Below are 22,830 nucleotides of genomic sequence, written 5' to 3' on the forward strand. Positions count from 1 at the left end.
TATTAATAGATTCGAAGGAGTGTGAAGATGTTTTAGAAGTAAACGTAGAAATCCATGAATGGATTAAGATGAAATTTGGCACGGATATGACATGTCCCTCATTAACATATTATAAGGTTGTGTTTATTCCGTTAAATCTTTTTAAGGGCGAAGCTGCGAACATCGTCTAGTATTATTAGTAAATAGATTATTAAGATTCCATGGTAGCATATAGGTAGAAATGAATCTATCAGTTCTCCAAAATTATCCACAAAACTTCTAAAAGTCATGAAGACACCAATATATTAAGTTGTAGATCTTAAAATTAATTGAATGATGAGTTTATCTGTGTAGGATATTTATGGAATGAAAATAAAACCAGTCAAAACTTTACAGTCATATAGCCAATTAAGTCTCTAACGCAGATTTGATGCCAAAAAATCTAACTGTAAAGTCAGGCTTCGTGTTATTGTTCAACAATTTTGAATGTATAATGATTTTTTATATTTACCAAAATACTTGTACTACTACATTTTTAAATCATTTTAAAATTTAAGTAGATATTGTAACTTTGACTTTTCGGACGACCAACACCTCAATACCTAAGTGACCATGAATGCCAAAAAGTCTTCAAAATGTCGGGAGAAAATCATAATATAAAAAACCGGAAAATCCAAAATATAGTTTTATTTCAATATTCAACATATAACAAAAAAAAATATTTTTATTACACCACCTCAATGAATTTTCTAGAATACTATGGCATAAATCTTTTATTTTAAATACCAGTGGCGAAAGGTTCATAAATAATACGATTCCTGTTGGCTTCACTTAATGTAAAATTTATGTAGAATCTAATTATCATTGGAACGGAGACCGCATTATAGCATATTAGAACCTACTATATTTTGCGTCGGATTCCCATTTGGAAAATTTCACCTTTCCCCACTGTTAATACTGATTACTGACTGAATAAATAAAGCAAAAGCGTACAATACGCAAAGCGTAAACTGTATCTTTCAATAATATGGAAGGCGCTAATCCAAGTTGGTCAAAATCTTTACCAGTAGCAATCCATAATATTTTAAACAAATTATTTTATAATCTGTTATAATAGACTTTTCTTGATTAACTAACTTTTGCTCGCGACTTCGCCTTCCTGAAAGAGTTTTACAGGATAAAAGTCCCGCTATATATTTTCCCTGGTTAGAAAGTAGTCTATAACCTTCGCAGGGTCTTAAACTATCTCCATACCAAACTTTATAAAAATCAGTTCAGATAATTTAGAAAATCTACTGAACGGATCTGTTAATACGTGTCTGTTCCTTCTCTATTGCCTCAGCGAGTTCTTTTAACACATATGAGCCTTAGTGAACATCACCTACTCTTTAATTTGACATATATGAGTAATATTTCATTCCATATTCAGGCAGTATTCGTCCAGTAAGTCAACTCAGCATACTTCTGGCGACCGGGGAGACAATGACATACAGTTGGTCAATTTTGTATTATTTAGACTACAGTGAATTCAACGCCAATTCCAGTGTAATACCGAACCAAGATAAAAAGTTTCACGAGGGTGGTAATTGGTATAATTTCACATGTATCATAGAAGACATAAACAGGGTTGAAATAAATGAAACATCCAATTATTAAATAATGTTATTAAAAAACTTTACATTAACCTTAAATTAACAAATAATAATGTAAATTTAACGCAGCATTTGCGCGATCATGGCCATCAAGAGAAGAATGGCAGATGAGGTAATAGCGGTGGAAGAGCTTCTATCAAGGAGAAGGTACTCGTGGATGGCAGGCACGTTGGTGTTACCCCACTGCAAGTTATTCACGGCGGTGCTGACGACAGACACAGCGGTCGAGAAGGATCCAGCGAGGGCGACCTGGTTGGCATAGGCCCAGGTTTGGAACTGTGAAAGAATACATTTAGGTTAGCCCCTTTCTAATAATAATATCAGCCCTGTATTATATACTTGCCCACTGCTGAGCACGGGCCTCCTCTACTACTGAGAGGGATTAGGCCTTAGTCTACCACGCTGGCCTAGTGCGGATTGGTAGACTTCACGCACCTTCGAAATTCCTTTAGAAAACTTATCAGATGTGCAGATTTCCTCACGATGTTTTCCTTCACCGTTAAAGCGAACGATAAATTCACAAAGAATACACACATGATTTTAGAAAAGTCAAAGGTATTTAGTATTTGAACCTGCGGACATTCGTCTTGGCAGTCCGTTCCATACCCAACTAGGCTATCGCCGCTTTGTTATAGCCTCTTTCTGTTTACAGGTTACTTTTTAGAATCATCTACGTGCAGCTTTCCCACATGAATTCTATTTTTATTAGAAATTGGTTCGAATAATTTATAATAATTATAAGATATTCATCTTATTAGCTACTTTATTTTAACTCTGACTTAACCTACTAAATTCATAAACTCACCTCTCTAATGTGCGTGAACTCAGTCAAGAATCCAGCGACGTTGCTGATGCAGGTGGTGAGACGAGCCTCTCCGCCGTATCTGGTATAAATAATGAAGCAGTTAGGAATTTCTAATAATTTAATCGCGTCATCCCTTTTGATCGCAATTTTGTCTACGCGAACGTCTGTTTCCAGATTGAATATCATTAAATTGGTAAGCTCTTTGTTATTCTATTTGAAGGTAAAGGATCTTATATAAACTTGACTAGACAAATAAATAAAATATAAAAACGCTTTCAATATCTTCTATCCCTTTTCTTAAAAAAGAAATCTCGACTCTAAGACGGTAAAAAATAACTTCCTTTTAAATACGCCATTTAATATTATAACTTATTTCGTAACCACTTCTTAGTATAAAATAGTTTTAAGTTAATTGCATGGGGTTATCTTAAAAGCCCCTGATTTCGAGAGTATGTAAAAATATTCACCTTTCACGGATTTCAGCGAAGTGACGGTACAAGAAGTTAAGCAGTAAAGGAAGGTTCTCCTTGTTGCCTTGCAGAGCGTAGGTGAAGGCGTTCGTGCGGTCGTGGATACGAATCCTGTCATTATACATCGACTGGAACATGTAGCTGAAAAATAATTTGCTCCATTAAAGTTTCAAGCATAGTAAGCTGCTTAAAATGGGCTATAGGTAGTACAAACGGTAATGCATAAGTTTACATATAAGTGTGTTTTTCGTCTAGACATGATCGAAACAAGGTGTAAGTGATACAATATTTTATATGGATAACGCAACTCTAATATGAAAATGAACTTACTGCTCAAACGACGCGGCATCCTTGGTGCAAGCGAGTGCACGCAGCATGATTACCATGTCAGCGGTGCTCTCCGAGGAGTTGTATCTTTGGTAGAGGAAGTTGTAGTCGCTGGCATCACCTTGGCGGAGACCAGTACAGTAGACATAGCGGCGAGCGTTGACCGGTACCCTGACGATGGAAATTTAATTATGCTTACCAAATTAAAATAAGATAGTTGATTCCATAGTGAATATTCATTACACTGCTCATTGAAACCATTGAAAATGGATAATAGTGCTTACCCAATAGTCTTTGGCAGTGGAAGTAAACACAACAGTGCGTTCTAGAGATGTTATTCAAGTAATACCTCATCTAAATATTTTAAATAAAATGTTATGTAACAATAGGTTTGTCATTACGTAAATTTATGATTTAAGGCAATAAGTCTCCAAAGAAGACTCACGAAGTCAACATGACATTTAAAAATATCGCATAATCTTACAACGTGTTGTTGTTTCTGAACGCTCTCCACTTCTGAAGACTGTCGCTAATGCAGCCGGAGTGGCCGAGGTTGCAGGCTAAGTTCATGATCTGCATCCTGTTGAGGATGGTGCCAGTGGAGTCGCTGGCGCGTTCATTGAAGCCCAAGTGTTTGACGACGACATCGATCTGCCTCAAGAGGTAGTTCTGCAGAAAGAAAATGGTGCATGTAGATTAAAATAAATAGATTTTATTTTAACTTAGTAAAACAGCCTGCGCTTAATACTATAATGTAGTCGAAACAGAATTTCGGAAAATAGGAGATTTGTCTGTGAAATGAAATTTTACCCCGAAAGTTAAACTAGCAATTTGTTCGTTATTCTTCTACTGAACTCTAAGTTTCTTTTGAATTCACATAGCCACCCATCTCAGTCGGTTATAATCTAACCAATTGCCTTTTTTCATTCAATCACCTTTTATAAAATTATATATTTCACAATACAATTCCACATTTTTGACATTTGCATCATCTGCTCCTCCATTGTAAAATTCATGAGTGTGTGTGCATCGACAATCCACATTGATCACATGAAAATGATCTTGAAATTACTTTATACAATAATATAAATTTTACCACAATCATAGTAATTACTAAACTCACAGAGAATTCAACATGAGCTGCGGGCAGGTGCTCCATCCTTCTGTGAAGCCAATCAAACTGGGTGAGGGCTCCAGCCCACACGTAGTAGTCGGTCTCATTACGCAAGAAGGACAGAACGTCAAATGCACGACCAGCTTCGATGCTTCGAGAACGAATGAAGAAGAGCACATCGTTGACCATCTATAAACAAGAAATAGATTTGAACTTTTTACTACTACAAAATTCCAAGTCATGTTTGTATGTCGCAAATGTTAAAGCAGTTTTTAGTTATAGAGATTTGAATAAAGAATAGCACTAGCATGTCAAGATTGTGAAACCTATAATTAACATATAATAACTAACTAACTAGCTAACCGTACACTGTAAAAATGAGCCAGGAGGCTTTGAATCTTTTTTGACAACTAATTGTAAGGATAATATTAAATGTAATACCTGAGCTCTGTTCAATTTGTGGAAGTTCTGACTGTTTCTGCGTAGAGCGGAAGCAAGCATTTGCCAGTTGTGGTCATCGTAATTGACTCGATACAAACCTAAAGAAATTACAGGTATAAAAATATCATTCAGAAAATATACATAGGTATATAATGAGAAATGTGGACAGTATATTATAATGTACTGGATGTATATGGATAACATATTGTATGTTATCATGTAAAATTAAACTGCAGTCAAATGCTTTAATTCTTATCTCCCCAACTTAACTGGTTAAATATTTTCGAAAGCTTATAAATCACGTAGAAATAATAGTGTTCAATGTGACCAGTAACTAGGCAAGAATTCTAAAACGAGCGTGTGGCGCACACCGCTATAAATGCGCATCATACAGAACACGCGTTTACTGGTGGAAGGTTAGATTTTATATCCGCCTGGATAGTGTTAGAACCTGTCACAGTGGCTCACGAAAGTTTGTAGCGTTCTGGGTTCAGTCTGCGTATATTGAGTTCCATTAGGCCCGCATAATATGTCGACTGCCGAGCGGTAATCATCTCTGTTTCGTCGACATTCTATTGGTTCTCACTGTATTTACCATCTGGTGGAATGGGCTCACTTTGCCGTGCAAACATAAAGAAAAGCTTATTTTATACAATTGTAATATATTTTTATAACTCATTTTGTTTTGCGAATTTGGACTGTAGTTGTAGGCTCATGGACTATTTTTCTGGTGTCCGTGCGATGCTGTGACCTCTAAAAACCAGTGCTGTGTTTAATGGCTCTCATCATAACACAATATATAAGGAGATGGGCACCTAGATGTATAGTGTGGCCCTACTTACATAGTATGTATTAGGGACTAGTCATAGGTGCTTATACCGAACATTGGTATTTTTTTCCTTGTTATTTCATTACATGTAACTATTTTTTGTATGTTCCCTCTGTGGCAATATATGTGACTTTCATTCAAGAACTTACCAGATTGAGCAGTGTTCAGTATAACCCAGTTATGTCCAGGATTGCTCTGGATGGTGTGTGTCCTGCTGGTCATGATAAATCTGGGAGCAGTGCTGAAGTTACGGACACTTGCATCAGTCCATGTGATAGGAATCTGCCACAGCTGTTGTGGCGCCGGGTTCCCAGATACGAGGTAGCGTTCCTAAAGATTTTAATCGTATTAGTTCATATACTTATATGCCAGATTTGATTTTGCCTGCCGGCTCCGCAAGCGTGAAAAAGATTTTTCAGAATAAAAAGTAGCCAATAGCACACACGAGTAATATAGCTTTCTATTAGTGCAAAAAAAATTAAAGTCAGTTCAATAGTTCCAAAAATAAGCGCGAAAAAACTTAAAGTCAGTACTAAGATTAGCGCGTTAAAACAAACTCTTCAGCTATATATATTAGTATCGATTTAATGGTGGTGCGGAAAGAAAAGTATCTACTAAGATATTTAATATCTCTTGATATTTTTTTAATAATAATAACAAATTGATACAGCGCTCTAAAACAGTTTCAAGTGAGATGGCCATTAAGATTTTATCTTAAATCCAATTGTCAATAATTACATACTTTAAACCAAAACATAATACTATATGCACACTACGTATTATATAGTTAATACTTGTTTTGACTAAATTGCTGAACTAATAAACGCTGGCTTCAAAAGTACTGCTGTCTACCTGTGTAAGGGTAATAACTCCAGTTTCCATGTTCACGTTAACATTTACGACAGGGGCCCCAGGGTTCTGTACCCAGTTGTCTAAAACCTTTCCGACGTCCACGTCAGGGAAGTTGCGAGTGAAAACATGGTCCTCGGAGGCGGCTTGACGCAAAGCATTGTATAAAGCTTCAGGTGTACCAATACCGTACGCACTAAAATACGAAATAACAGAGATAAAAAAATACAATGTGGAAGTAATATTTAAAACAGTAATGGCTAACGGAAGAAAATAAAATTATGTTTATAAATTGACAAAAAAAAACAGAAAATTCGGTTCTCACAAATTAATGATCAATGAAAAAGTGAATACAAATTATTATGATTATTAATATGGACTTACTTGTCTCTCAAGTAATATCTGAGTCCATTACGGAAATTCCTGAAGCCAAGGAAGTGTTCCATCATCTTGAGCACCGAGGCTCCCTTAGCATAGCTAGTGGTACTGAAGTGGGAGGAGATACTGGGATTTGTTGCAACCTCCGACCAGTTCATGGGAGTGGCGCCTGCACCTGCGTCCCATGTCAAAGCGCTGTGTACGTAGCTAGTGACAAACTGGTCATCCAACTCTAAAGATGGGTCCGCCTAAAGAAAACAAAATATACCACAATAATTTTAAACTCTTCTGAAGTTACTCAATATAAATATGAAGATTTTATAGGGTAAGATTTATTGCAATTTATCTTTTTATGTTCCGTCGAAACGTTTTTTACAGGTTTTTAGTATTTCTAGCTACTTATTTAGCCTACTGATTTAATTACAAAGAATCTGTTGTTTCTAATCAATTTTAATGCCATGGACTATGTACAAAGATCTTTACAACTAAATTTATCAATCCTATAATAGTCTTAACAAGCCATAAATTATTACTCACATAATGAGCACCGAAATATTCGAAGAAACTGGCAAAAGACTCGTTGAGCCATAAGTTGCTCCACCAGAAGCAGGTGACGAGGTTTCCGAACCATTTATGTGCGAGCTCGTGAGCCATGATAGTGGCAATGGTATTTTTGTTCATCAGATTCATGTGGTTAGGATCGTAAAGAAGGTAAGCCTCTCTGTTAAAGAAAAAAAATTAAGTAAATATAATTTGTGAAATGAGATAACAGCATATTTAAGCCAAGGGTTTAACGTACAAAATGATATATGTTGCAGTCTTTTCAATTATACTCTTTAAAATAATTCGTATTAAAATAATAAAACAATTCCTGCGGCATATTACCTGTAATTAACCATTCCCCAGTTCTCCATAGCACCAGACGGGAAGTCGGGCAAGGCAATATGATCATTTTTCATCAGGTTACCCTGACCCATCTCGTGGTACATGATACCGAAGTAATCATCAAATTCGTCGGTGATCTTCAGACCGATTTCAGCAGCGTATTGGTGCTGGTATTTGACTCCTTGGCGAGAGATGATACCGAAAGGCCTAGATGAAGTGCCCGTAAGGGCAGTCTCCTCAAAATCACTCACGTGGAAAGCGACAAGATAGGCCGAAATGATGGGGGTCGGCAAGAAAGTCTCGCGGACACGGTTGGCGGAAATGCTGTAAACAAATATTTTAATTGTAAAACTCCAGTACTAGGATATGGCAATCTTGCATTGAAATATAGCAAAATATAGCTTTAGTTCTGGTGTTATAGCAAAACAAATATAAGTGTATTTTTGCAGTGTACCCAAACTGCAACCGTAATACTCACACTTCTCTGCTGGCGATAGCCATGTTAGAGTAGGAGGGGCTGAGACTGCTGCTACGAGTAATAGAGATGACGAATCTGGATTTGAACTGAGGTTCATCGAAGCAAGGGAATGCTTTCCTTGCGTGGTAAGGCTGGAACTGCGTGGTGGCATAATATCTAAAATCGTGAAAAAATATTTAAATATTTCTATTTATAATTTTTGAAACAATAACCGTCTTCTTGTTACTAAAGTACCTTAAATTTCTTAAATTTTTTAACTAATAATTTTATTTTTGAAGTCATACTCAAACGCGTAATAATGAACACTTTGAATCAAGAACTAAATGACATTCGATTTTTTTGCCTTCCCAATATTTTACATTGACTACTACTACTACATTATGCTTTTTTATATTTTTGTTCTACGCCCCTATTTCATCAGCTTTGTTAAATTCCGTGTAAAAGAAAGCCAACTTTCCAATTACTTGGCACAATGCCAGACTCCGCACTAATACTTGTACAACACATTTCGTAGGTCAAAACTGTGCCAATATACTAACCTGATCTGATTATTCAAATAATAGTAGCCTCTATAGAATCCTCTGTCAAGAGGGTTGTTATTAATTTTGCCAAGGTATGTCACTGAAATGGTGTAGTTGCCAACTGGAATGGGATTAGCAAAGTGGATGCTCAGAAGCTCGTAGTAGCTGTCGGTGGTGAAAGGCAAGGGAAACCGAAGGGGAACAGGGTTGCCTGCAGAGTTCAGTACGTTTACTCCTTCGATGGATACCACGTTTTGATGGAAGACAATCTCGGTTAATTGAGGTTCACGGACCTGCAAAGGATATTAAACTTAATAAACAGTTATTTTTATTTGACTCTCGAATTATGGGAATAACATAAGAAAACTCTTTTCTCTTATCTTTAAAGTGGGAACTGCGCAACTAACTTTTTTACCACCTATAATTGATTTCTTAAGTTTACGCAAATGTTACATAATGAAGTTATCTTTTTTTAGATTTTTGTGGATTTACATTTTTTGGACGTTTTTAAAGTTTCTTTAGATAAATTGCGTGTACATATAATTTATTAAAAAACAAAGTAACGTAAAGATTCGGATGAAATTTAGCACGGAGATAATCTGTGACACTGAGAAGGACATATTATGCTATTTTTTATCCCGGGAAAATAAGTACCAGGACCCTAATCTTGGAAAAACTCTATCAAGAGGGCGAAGTCGCAACCACAAGCTAGCTGAACCCTTTAAGTAACTATAAAATAGGATCTCTTGTGCGATTTGGTATCTCTTGATAAAAATCAATATCCCTAAATACTATATGATTTGATGTGATTATAATATTGTTAGAAATTATATTCTAATATTTTAAATCTATGGTAATCTTCAACGGATAATGATTAATACTAAGTACTACATACATCAAATCAGTATTAATAAAATCCAAATATTGTCATATAAGTAGTAATACGTATTAGCAAAAATAATTACTTAATCTATGTAGATTAATAGCACGCATTTTTGCGTCATAATGAACCAAAAATATTCGTGAAAAATAATAATATAATTTATCACCGCTATCGCAATGGACAAGATTAAAATAATCTATGCTAGCGATCGGTACATTTTATATCCTTTGATTATTGTAAGACTGTTGTAAAATAATTTGATAAGTATCACAATAATACTTAAGAAAGAATAATTTATTAATTGTTTTTATCGGCTGAGGCTATCGGCTCACGAGCGTCATGTAATGTTACGGTTACGTGTTAAAATCGTTTTTTTTACGCGACGAAAATCGGTCCTGATTATGCGCTTGAATTTCAAAACAAACGGTTTTGCATCGTTTTGTTCTAAGCTTCAATGGAATATGCAAGTGAATGTATAAGTTATGGCCAAAGCATCTCTCAAAACGATGCCATCTTTTTTTACCTTTACCGGGTATTTTAATGAAAGCTTCAAGAGTTTTGTAAATATTAGCAGAATGAAAAATAACTGACTGTTTTTAACTGTGTTACTTGATTGTTGTTAACTTGACATCTTTACAATAAAGTAATTCAAGTTCACAGAGACATTAGTTTTCAGTGGCATGTCGACAAAAAGCGATATAATAGATACTGCCTTTTTAAGGTAGAAAATTTCTTTTCAAAAAACCGCCATATTGTGCTCCAAATTTTTACGATGATATTATGCTTCCCAAAATAGAAAGATGTATAACTCACCTCTACTTCCATGGAAACGAATCCATTAAACCTGGCGTCATCCAAGTAGACATCCAGGTCAACATTGACCTTGTGAGGGTATACCGTATCCCGGAGTCTGTATTTCGGCTCATCCAAGTTAGTGCCATATTCCAGGAATTCAAAATTGGAGCTCAGGTCGTCGAAAGGAACGGCGCTGAGCGATCCTATGAGGACACATAGTATAGTGGGGAGCAACATGATGTTTCTGGAAAGAGAGGGTTACGTAAGGCCTTATTCTCAAAGCAGTATAATAATAATAATAATATCAGCCCTGTATTATATACTTGCCCACTGCTGAGCACGGGCCTCCTCTACTTCTGAGAGGGATTAGGCCTTAGTCCACCAAGCTGGCCTAGTGCGGATTGGTAGACTTAACACACCCTCGAAATTCTTATAGAGAACGTCTCAGGGAGGCAGGTTTCCTCACGATGTTTTCCTTCACCGTTAAAGCAAGCGATAATTCACAAAGAATACACACATAATTTTTTTAGAAAAATCAGAGTTGTGTGCCCTTGGGATTTGAACCTGCGGACATTCGTCTCGGCAGACCGTTCCACAACCAACTAGGCTATCGCCGCTATACGAGGCTATCGCCGTATCTCAAAGCAGTACAGGTTTTATATTTCATTTTCAAAGCTTTAAGTTTGGTTTATAGATGGGAGAAATATAATTAACGAATTATTGTTTAAGAATTTTTTGATACTTTGATGATTAGATGTTTTAATGTAGTCTTGATTTTAATATAATTTTAAACCGAGTTTAATTAAGTAAAAAAAAAACTTTAAAAATTGTATAACAAAAGCTGTATTAAAAAAATTAAGAATATTTTTCTAGTTAATTACTAAAAATTATCATATTACATTATAAGAATCTACCCGAACATTCTTTTTAATAGTCTAATTATTAAATAACATAATATTCCTAATACAAACAAATTCTAAATTAAATGATAATTATAATGATGCAGGATGTTTAGATTTTAAAGACAATGCATGAAAGCTCCAGGTTTATCTACGTGCAACATGAAGCTCCATGCAAATGTGTTTGGTTATAGCTATTTCAGGAAGTCGATATTCAGTTTTTATTATAAATAATTTAAAATGTCGTAGCACTTTTCATTAAAAAAAAAGATTTCTTTAAGGTCAATAAAACTCGGTTTCAAACGAAGTGTTAGAAAAATAAAAAGAAAAATGAACCATTAACACTTACCAAAGCGGGCTGCACCCCGCCGTTCGGTCGACTAAAAACCTATAGATGGATATTATATATTTATCTTTAGCTATAATTTATCTGGGTCTGTAACTATATGTTGATTAATGTTATCAGACGCGTGGCCGAAATCCAATGTTATCTACATCGCTGATTACTGCAAGTACATCTATGCTTTTCTATGTACTCATAGCAAAACTAATTCGATTGTAATCGAAGGATATACAATAGAATATTTTAATTTTAATAATTATTAATTTATTATTAATAAAAAAAACAATTTCTGCTTGCCCCTATGAGGGTGCGGAGTTGTTGTTGCAAGTTGTTGCCGAAAAGAATTTTCTTAACTGCTCTGATCAGCCATCTGTTTGGTCACGTCAGCTTCTAAGGAATCTATTCCAGGCAAATCAGGTTAAAAAAATCTGTGTAAAGCGTTGCTCGATCAAAAAAGCCACCACATAACGACCTGGTCCAAGACATATATAAAAAATGGAATCCATAAAAAATTTGACGTTATTTAAATTCTATCTATAATAACACTACCATTAGTACTGAAAGCAGTTTTCGTCAGAGAACACCAAATAAGAACCCTTATGGTTCTTGTTTTTAAAATCAGTTTAAAGTATAAAGTACAGGGCCTAAAATAAAAAATACAATTCTTATGTTTTTTATACGTTGTATAGTACATAATGCAATTATGTGATCCGGCTAAAGGCATTTTACTGTCTTATTACTATTATCGAATCTAGAATCTTCTGTTTAAGAATTGAGAGCGCAGTAGAATGTTATACGCTGTTTTGTAATCGCATATAAAATGTGTATAAATGTTATTTTTCCTTATGACAGCACAATCATATACTACCAAATGATAAAATATAATAAATAATATACGTTTGCGTAATGGCAAGTACTACAAATGCTTATTATAATCAGCATTTGGAAATCCACTACTGAATATAGACCTTTTTTAAACATTTAAAGATTGACTTGGCAAAATCGCCCTGCATCCAGGTTTCTACGACCTTTATAAGTTCTCAAAACAAAAAAAACTTTATTTGCATTATCTTAACCTACCCAAATACAGTTTGCAATTATTAGAGCACTCTTTTTAAGTATGGAAATACCTGTTTCAGGAGCCCCACCTCTTATAAAACAGTAATTAAATATAAATCAAGTAATACAAAAAATAAAAAATAATACAAAACAAAAGAAAATAGTCAAAATCTAAAAGTACAATGTATATTGCGTTATGTGTGTGTAAACAATACTAAAACCTCTCAATGCGGGTGTTAAGGGTTAATCTTACACTACCCAAGTATTTTAGGCGTCTGCGCGAAGCCTTAACCTTGAATATCTATTGCACTTTATCGCAAATTAGGACAATGAGCCATATAAATTAATCAGTGGCTTTTCACCATTTTGTTGCTGATGCAATAATATTTTACAACATTGTTGTAAGCGATCACAAAGCCAAAACACCGGTAAATTACTAATAATTTATAAATGGTGATAGTATTTTTTTTCCTTGTTGTACCCGCCCTTTTAGCTACCAACAATATAAAATAAACAACAATAGCTCACGTCAGAAACCACTATGTCCCGTGAGAGCATATTACCGGAATAAAAAGTCATAATTCCATCTATATCCGTTCAGCTGTTTTTGCGTTTATTTCTAAAACATCCAAACATTTACACTCACTTTCGCTTTCATAATATTAATATATAAAGTTAGTGTTGAGGTTGCAATGGCAAAGTTGCAAAGGCCTCTTTATAATATTATTCAACTGGAGCATAATAGTATTTGAATTATTGTATTTAGAATGCTTAACAATGTCCTGTTGTTACTAAGCGCTATGTGTTGTATTCTGCCGTGCAATATATTAAAAATATATAAGTTAGTATCCTGAAAACTTGGTTTGCTTTCACTCTCTAATCACACTTATTCTGCTGTGCAACTCTACCAAAGCGAGTCGTAGCCCTTGGGCTTTTAGTCCCCTAGATATTCATTTAATTCTTGAGTTAGATGAATATCTCGGTATTGATAAGGCTTTAAAAGACATAGTTTAAACATAGGGTTTAGGTCACCAACCGCACCTAAAGCACCGCACAGATGCTGTCTGTTTTGTTTATTATTCTAATTAGGCTACGTTATGCTTATGTTATATTAAATTCTTGAATAGCTTCAATAGTTTCTTCTTCAACTTCAACCAATTGACGACGAAAATAAAATAAAAAGTATACAATTATATAAAAATATTTATTACAAAAACAACTGCTTAGACTTTGAGCACAATCGGATTTGTTTTAAATAAAAATACACTTAAATAAATATTTATTACAAAAATACGCTTATAATATTTACGCTACCATGTTAATGGCAAGTGTGACGAGGAGGCTGACAACGCTCAAAGCGGCGATGTTTCCTGAGCCCGGGGCTGGAGTAGTCGCCGGTGCTTCCGTCGGAGGGAAGGTAGAGGGAGTCACCGTAGTTTCGGCAGGGGGCGCAACAGTAGTCGCCTCACTAGGAACATCGTCGACGAACCCAGTTTCGAAGAAGCGCAGGAACTCAGACATTCTGTTCGCCGACCACTGGAGATTAGCTCTTGATGTGGCGATGCCGTTCACGCCAGTGTTGTAGGCAGCGCCGATGGTGTTACGGTTTGCGTCAAGCCAAGTTTGTACCTGTGAAAAATCATTGTATACTTTGTGATATCTTGTACTATTCTAAAATTGAATTATATTTGATTGTAACGTTACACAATGTTAAATAGAAAAGAACATGGAGAAATTTGTTTCTTTATATAAGCGTTTCTAAGAATAATGATGTTTTTAATAAATAAGAATAAATTCTGGTACCTGGGTCATCTGTGCTTCGGTCAAGAGACGGCTCGTGATGGTGTTCAGCGGTGAGGTGATACTACCAAGACTGCAATAAAATATGTATATTAGCTATTTTCATGTAACTTTGTATTGGGTTTACGGTAACTTTTCTAGTCTACAAGACTGATTGAAATTTCATCGTTATATACTGAAAAAATTGGATGCAAGTTTGTAATATTCCCAAAACAATTTTTATATACAATACATCACGTATTACTCACGTTCGTGTAATTTGATCTACGTTCTTGGTCAACCAGTCGAACGCTCTCATGGTGTTGACGTCGTTGGATGTAATAGCTGAGCTCAAGGCACTCGAATGATCCTGTGGTCTGATGTCGTCATTGCCAGAAACGATAGCGTTCAAGAACCTCTCCAAGCTGGCCTGGTCACGAGTGCAGCCAGCCTTTTCGAGCATCACAACCTTCTCATTAGACAGATCTTCTGCGAGGTAACGAGTCCAGAAGTAGTTAAAGTCCTCAGCTGTGCCGTAACGAAGACCAGTGCAGTACACCCATGGGCGCATGTTAGCTGGGATACTGTGGAAATTGCATTTCGTAAGTTTCTAAAAGGCAAATTTCCTTACAAGGTAAATTATAATAAAGAAAGACGTAAAGATATTAAATTTGTTCATTACACGGAGACAAGTTTATCTTTCATTTCGATTTTACTTTACATGTATTTTTAAGAATTGTTGCAACTCAGCATCTACAGCCGATTCACTTACAAGCTACCGTTCCTCCAGTTCAAGAAGTTCTGTCTTCCAGCGTCAATGCACTGCTGGTGTCCCACATTGCAGAGGAACTGCATTACATGCAACCTCTGGAGGTCGGTCATGTAAGTACCACCGGATAGTTCGGTGAATCCAAGCCGAGCCACCACGGCTTCGCTCAGTCCGATGATTTGGTTCTAGAAATAAATTGTAATAAAGTTTATGAGTGCGACAGAATTTTTCTAGCATTGAATGATTTTATAAATTTTGAATAGCTTTTTGTTATTTCTTCAAAATTAAGGATTTGGGTGTCTAATACTTCACATTTAATGGTATCATGAACCCTCAACCATAGTACTAGAAACTATATTTTATAACACAGTGAAATTGGATCATATATTTTTTAAAATTTTATCCTGGTCTTTTCATTTATTCTCATTAATAATTCACGAAAACTTACCTGTAAAGTTTGTAAATTGGCGGCGTCATGGGCGAATCTCCTGATGACCCAGTTGAACCCGCTGATGGCGGACAACCACGGTGCGTACGCGTCTTCGAATCTCAAGTAGGACAGAATGTTAAGTGCTCGTTGGTATGACATCACGCCGGATCTAGCCAGTTGGAAGACATCGTCTACTATCTGATGGAAGAAATAAAATTTTAGAATCAAATAAGAGTAGCTTCTCATAAATGTTATCAAATTCTTCTAGTTATAACCATTAAGCAAAAAAAAGTTTACAAGCAAATGAAATATAATAATTTGCCAGAATAGCTGACAATATTTAGTAGTATATCAATGAAATTATAAATCGAAATTGTCTCAAGTAAAACATCTAATTTCTAAGTATTGTTTTACTTGATTGTTTAATATGAGATAAATACTTTGTTCATACCTGAGAGCGACTCAATTCGTGAATAACTGTCCTGTTCGCAGACCTCAGAGCCCTTGTGATGAGACCCCAGGTGGTATTATCGTAGTTGACACGGTAGAAACCTAAAATATTATTTCCGAAGTAAGTTATAATTTCATTCTTTTTTATCAAATCTAACATATTGAACTATTTATTAATAAATACATAGATTAAGTCAATTCGAAAAATACCAAAAACTTGGAGGTGACTGTACCTGATACTTGCTTGTTGAAGATGACCCACTCTTGTCCTCTGGTACCACGGTCAATGACTAAAGACTGTCCAGTCATAACTTGCGAGGGCTTCAGGTTTTCGAAGTCTGGGGCTCCAGCCCTTGTCCATGTGATAGGGATATGCCATAAGCCCGGGAATCGAGACACACCGGTATTGCGTTCCCATCTGGCCTAAACATATCTCACACATATTACTTGTGATTAATTAGCAATGTTTTTCCAATTTTCAGTTTACTTTTTGTGAAGAATATCAATGATTTCGAAAACACTAAGTTTATTCAATTTATTTCATAAATTTACGCCTGCTAGGGTTACAGCAAATAATCTCCAAAGTTAAATATCTACACTACTGTACCCACCCACTTTTCCCGTTTTAGATAAATTTGATTCAAATTATAACCTACCCATAATTTTTTTCTTGCTTGTTTATACAAGTTGTTGTTTCAAAAGTATATAATTTTGATTCATACTGCAAAATGCTTACCTGAACGAGAGTCATACGGCCGGTTTCATGATCAACAGTAACTGAGAGAAGGGGATGTCCCGCCTTCTCTGACCAAGTCCTGAAGTAAGCGTCAATAGTGATGCCTCTGTAGGCAGCGAGAGCATTGTCTTCAGCAGCCGCAGCATCCAAAGCGGAGAACAGGTGGTAGGGTTCGGCGACGTCAAATTGTCTAATAGATGTTAGTTATTTAATAAATTGAATAACGCGTTCAAGCTGCTTGTATAATTAAGGATAGAAAAAAAAATGCGATCAGAACTCCGAATGGAAAGCACTCAATTGCTGTATATATTGTTAAATCTCATACTAGCCTTTAATAAATTGACTACAATGACCCTAAAAACAAATTTAAAGAGCTCGCTTGACAGTAACTTCAGTTCGTAATAAAATAAACGAATGACTTTTATTTCGTAGATAGAAAGATTACTCATAAAACTTACCGAGCACGCAGATACTGCCTAAGACCTTTGACGAAGGTGTCATAGCTCAACAAATGCTGTGTCATTCTGAGTATGGCGGCTCCCCTGGCGTAAGTGATTGTTGAGAAGTGAGCGCTGACAGCAACAGGATCATTAACACTGGTGTCAGTAAGAGCGTGGGCGCTGTCTACGGAGTCAGAGAACATCGCCACTTGAAGCTGCTCTGGGATGAAACGGATTTCATAACCGAGCTCTGGGTCGACCTGTGCAAGAAAATAGCATTAGGGTCTATAGTTTAGTTTAGTCAATGAAATGACTTGAAATAAGACCTTGATTAAGGATCTCGTCAATCACCTCCTCTCTTAAAAAATTACGAAACTTGAGGTAGAAGAAATTAAAAATATACTCGAAGTTTCTCGAAATTATTAGTAATTAAACTAACTGGCAATTATATTGGCATTTTATGTACATCTTACCATTGCAGTAAGGTAGTATTGGTAGAACCGGGCAAAACCTTCGTTCAGCCAAAGGTTATCCCACCATGCGCATGTGACAAGGTTACCGAACCACATGTGAGCGATCTCGTGGGAGACAATGTTCGCTACGCGCTGACGGTGGTGATGGTTCGAATTGAGGGGGTCGTATAAGATGTTAGCTTCCCTGCAAACATGTTTTCATTGATCTTAAATTCTAGGGTAAAATAAATATAAAAAACAAATGCATTATCTAGTATTGACATCACTACTACACAGTAAGCTAGATAACTCGTATCATTGTGAAATTTTCCACAGCGAAACCCAATTAACACAAAAATCTGTCACGTTGCATAATCGAATCATGCAACGGTAGCAGTGGCTAACAAATGAATAGTTTTACCTGTATGTCAAGAGACCCCAGTTTTCCATAGCACCAGCAGAGAAGTCGGGAATGGCGGCTTGTTTCATATCAATGTTTTGTGCCATCGTGTAATAAGGTATTGCAGTATAATTCTCCATAGCTAATAGCAGTTTCTCACCCATTTCAAGAGACCAGTCACCCTGGCTCCCTACATTATTACGTGCATAGATTCTAAAAGGGCGTGCTGCATTGTTGTTGTTAGAAATGACCTGATAGTGAGAGACTATGAAGGCAAGGAGATAGGTGGATGTCAAGGGAGTGGTGAAAAATGTTTCGGAAATACGTCCATTCGTGAGCCTGAAACAAATTTACAATTTGATTGATTGCTTCTTTAAGAATCATTTGCAGTAACGCTGTATTTAATTACTTATAAAACTTTCTCGAGATCATGATCCGTATGTGGTTTTTCTAAGTATAGTATTTTTAGACCTGGTTTTATTATTTCAGAGCAATAAACTTACAAACTCAACAATCATGTTATTTTTCAATAACTTGCATCCATTGTTGTCCAAAAGGAACAAATTATGTTTGGTGTTGTGGCTCAAAAAGATTTTATCATTGCAATTAAATCGTGTTAAATATAATCCTCATTCAAAACCTTTATGATTATGACGATATCATAAGTAATCGTTTCTATAAATCAATCTGACTTCAAAGAAAACATTCGGTCCTAGTACCACATTTAGACCATAATAAACTTTATTTCGACGACTTAAAAGCTATTTTTTAATATTATAGATTACTTTATCACTCACGTGGTAGTGGCCCTAATAGGCATATTAGATATGGTCGGGCTAAAGTCGGCTTCTCTGTTCATAGTAATGTCGAAGGTGGCCTTGAAACCAGGCTCATCGTAGCAAGGGAACGCTTGACGCGCATGTCCTGGTTGGAATTGGGTGGTAGCCATCCATCTGAAAATACATTAAAATTAGAGAATCCGTTTTTTTACAATTATTTTACATACGAAATCTAGCATATAACCTTCCTTCTATTTAATAAAATATATATAATCGAAACTTACCTCTTTCCGGTTCTATCGACGTACCAACTTCTGTAGAACCCTCTCATGTTAGTCTGCAAGTTGCCTCTAAAGGTACTCCTGATAATATACTCTTGGTTCATCACTAGAGGCGTAGAGGTCCTTATTCTGAGAAAACTGTAGGGCATCTCACACGTAAAAGTTTGTCCAGTTGCCGTGATATCCACCTCACTATTACCACTAACATATGTTACCCTCAGACTCTGTATCGTCAAGTCATTGCAGTGGAGGACGATCTCATTAACATTAGCTTGAGTGGGCGATATGTAGATAGTGACCTCGCCGTCAAAGCTGAAGGTGGTAAGGCCGCTGACACCAGCAGGTACCACGTCAAAGTATGGAGTCAGGGTCACAGCGTAATGTCTTGGCCGGGTGGTAGTAGGCAGGCGGTAGCTCGGGTCCCGCAGCATTCTGGAGAATTCGGCCCATTCTTCTTCTGGGACGGGTATGGGGCTCAAAGTAAGAACGCCCTGGAGAAGGGCGACCCCCAAGAAAATGGTAAACCCGAGATTCACCTAGACATAAAAATAACACCTTTTATTTTACTTTTAGTGATATTTCTATTAATCATATTATTTACTAAAAATTGAAACCATAGGCATATCATAGACCAAGCCATTCTTTAATTTAAGGACTAAATTAAGTAAATAAGCTTAGATTATTTCATTTAATCTTTAAATCTAACACCTCATCACACCTTTGAACATTTGATCACCTATCATATTAGGTGTGTCTGATTAGCTTTGCATAATAAATATATGAATTGCGTCAGTATTTTTTGATTGTTGATTATAATTGCTCTGCTCGCCTTCAACTTTCTGTGTTATATTTTGCTTATCGATAACACATATGCTATGGTGGGAATCCATTCTTAGCTGTGGTATAACATAATATTATGATACCGGATTGGTTTTATTATCGATATATAGCCAGTATTACTGACTACTTACATGATAACAATATTACAAAAGTGCCGATAAATTTTGCAACATCAATGGAATCCATCCATTACGGACTGCCGAGATGAATGTCCGCAGGTTTAAATCCAAAGTGCACACATTTCTGACTTTTCTAAAAATTATGTGTGTATTCTTTGTGATTTATCGCTTGCTTTAACGATGAAGAAATACATCGTGAAGAAACCTGCATACCTGAGAAATTCTCTATAGGAATTTTCAAGGGTGGGTGAAGTCTACCAATCCGCACTAGACCAGCGTGGTGGACTAAGGCCTAATCCCTCTCAGTAGTAGAGGGGGCCCGAGCCCAACAGTGGGACAGTAGATAATACAGGGCTGATGTTATATTAGTAATGGAATCCATTAGGCTTGGTGAAGGCAAAGTTTTTATGGTGGGAATATATGGTTTCGGTTCCCAGGCAGAGCAATAACAAATTCATAACATAATTGTTAACGTCTCATCGTTTTCCAGTGACCGTCCTGAGCCGAGGTTCGTAACCCGCTAGTGGGTTGCCCTCAGCATGGTCGCTTAATTTTCAAGGGCTGTGAGCGCCTCAAGCGCGCGCCAAAAGTCTGATGTATTTGCCCGGCCCTAGCTAGGCAAACAAACTTAAGGCCAAAAAAAAAACAAGACATGTTTGATTCTAAACCAATAATTATTGGGTTTTGTAATTTGTTTGCGATATGATGGTATCCTTATGTCGTCATATAATGAAAACAATATCAGCGAACCGTAAGTGTCTTAACTGCTCTCTGGCGAAATATGCTTCTATTATTATGTTTTTAAATGTAAACAGCAAGAATTTATAAATATCTAGCGAAGTCTAGCGAAGTTGAGATGATCGCAACGAACCATCAAATTGTTGACGTTACTATTGCATATTATCTAAATACATTTCATATTTGTATATTATACTATGAATGTTTTAACAGTGAAGGAAACTTCTAAAATATGATCGAAACAATTTCAGAGAAGGATGAGCCTATCATTAAGCGAAAATCCCGTGTCGGTAAAAGAAACAAATAAACTACCCTAAACCTTATTATTTTGGAGCTCAATACTATGCCACCGAAGCGGTCAGTGAATTCCAGAAATTAAATAACATACCATCAGAGTTCTAGGTATCCACTAAAAAAATGTTTACATTGTGCAAAACGATTTAAGAAATCCCACAAAAGACCAGTGTCTACATACCAATGTCTTATTTATTTTGGTAACAAAACTTAACATACCATTTCTAGATAAGGCCTGCCTAGATGATATTAACACAATATATTTTTTAATGTTTATTTAAATTCCAATAGTAATAAAATAATTTGCCAGCGTACTTACCATTTCGACGCCAGTTTTTGTAAACTGAACGAATCCGCAGGGCTTACCAGCCTTTAACCTAATCTTTACAATAATCATTCATATCTTATCAGTATTTATACTTAAATAATTAGATGATACAGAATGAAAATTAATCATGGATACCGGTATAATTCTTGTTATCGTCAACCTTAAGTCCGTTTAACACTGAAAATAAATTACTATTGTAAAATTTACAATAGGAAAATATATGTTTAGGTCTGTTTATTTTTATTGAAGTTTTGGGTACAAATAATCTGATAAGTAAACTTCTTAGAATCCATATTATAGAAAAAGAATTACAGATACGCGAAAAAATGAAGGAGGTACGAGAAGCAATATAACATATTAAACAGATATTATTTCGGAAAAAAAATGATCTTGAATAAACTATAACTGCCAATTATGTTAAATTAAATTTGCCAATGTTTTTTAAATTACAGATTAAACAGGTATTATTTCGGAAAAAAATGATCTTGAATAAATTATAATTTATTCAGCCCTTTCGTTATTTCCCTCCCCTAAGAAGTGTGAGAGTTTATCTACATGTCTAAGCCAAGAGTCAAATCCCCTACCTCAGTTCTAAGTTAATTAGTACCCATTATAATGTTGAAATTATTATTGGAGAAATTATGTCATTTGTTTTATTTTGTTACTCCTCTTTCAATTACTTTAAAATACTCTACTTTACTTCCAAATTCTGTGGGAATAAAATTACAGTAAACGATTTTTTTTTTATGAAATCTAGTTGCATAAATAGTAAATATTTCAAGATTTTCTTTCTAGTCTTACTTTATAAATAACTTTTACCAAAACAAGTGTATTTTGTAACCTAAAGTAAATAAACAATGCGTGTGCATTACTTCGATCTAAGGGGTAATGTTACACAAATTTACTATCATAGAGGAGATCTAACGCCTAGTATATAGGCACATCAAATAATAAAACTAATGCCTTGTTATTTAATGGTGTAACTTCAAGAGGAAATACAAACGCTTATTTATACATGTACTGCACAGTGGCCCCACTGTACCTCAAGATAGAGAGTCGACTGACGACAGATGATTATTCCTCGCTAGTTGACATAACTATGCCGGTTCATTTGAAACCTACTCATACTCAGGTAGATTCCAGAACACAATAATCTTACGTGGGCCACCGTAGCACGTTTCACGCCTTCTGTACGGTCTTCGCTATCCGTATATGTAAATATCCTACTATCATTCTCAAATACTCCGTCTAGTATACCTAAAGTATTGGGTTTTTTTTTGACAATATG

At 35.7% G+C, this 22,830-nt stretch overlaps 1 protein-coding gene across 1 annotated transcript; it reads right to left on the reverse strand.

Moving 5' to 3' along the window:
* Nucleotides 1-1,623: 1,623 nt before the first annotated feature.
* LOC115449143 (membrane alanyl aminopeptidase-like) lies at nucleotides 1,624-21,679 on the reverse strand. Its single transcript, XM_037440772.1, has 30 exons — nucleotides 21,534-21,679; nucleotides 19,227-19,759; nucleotides 18,961-19,116; nucleotides 18,185-18,502; nucleotides 17,785-17,968; nucleotides 17,330-17,571; nucleotides 16,872-17,061; nucleotides 16,369-16,558; nucleotides 16,137-16,237; nucleotides 15,704-15,883; nucleotides 15,259-15,440; nucleotides 14,756-15,070; nucleotides 14,511-14,580; nucleotides 14,016-14,336; nucleotides 13,744-13,748; nucleotides 10,425-10,650; nucleotides 8,747-9,021; nucleotides 8,208-8,363; nucleotides 7,730-8,053; nucleotides 7,382-7,565; nucleotides 6,851-7,092; nucleotides 6,470-6,662; nucleotides 5,767-5,947; nucleotides 4,789-4,886; nucleotides 4,357-4,536; nucleotides 3,718-3,902; nucleotides 3,237-3,404; nucleotides 2,904-3,047; nucleotides 2,437-2,515; nucleotides 1,624-1,907 (listed from the first exon to the last, which is right to left on the reverse strand). The coding sequence occupies exons 1-30, from the start codon at nucleotides 21,609-21,611 to the stop codon at nucleotides 1,692-1,694; spliced, it is 5,916 nt and encodes a 1,971-aa protein (XP_037296669.1). The 5' UTR covers nucleotides 21,612-21,679; the 3' UTR covers nucleotides 1,624-1,691.
* Nucleotides 21,680-22,830: the final 1,151 nt, after the last annotated feature.

This window comes from Manduca sexta, chromosome 20 (assembly GCF_014839805.1).
Source record: "Manduca sexta isolate Smith_Timp_Sample1 chromosome 20, JHU_Msex_v1.0, whole genome shotgun sequence".
NCBI lineage: Eukaryota > Metazoa > Arthropoda > Insecta > Lepidoptera > Sphingidae > Manduca > Manduca sexta.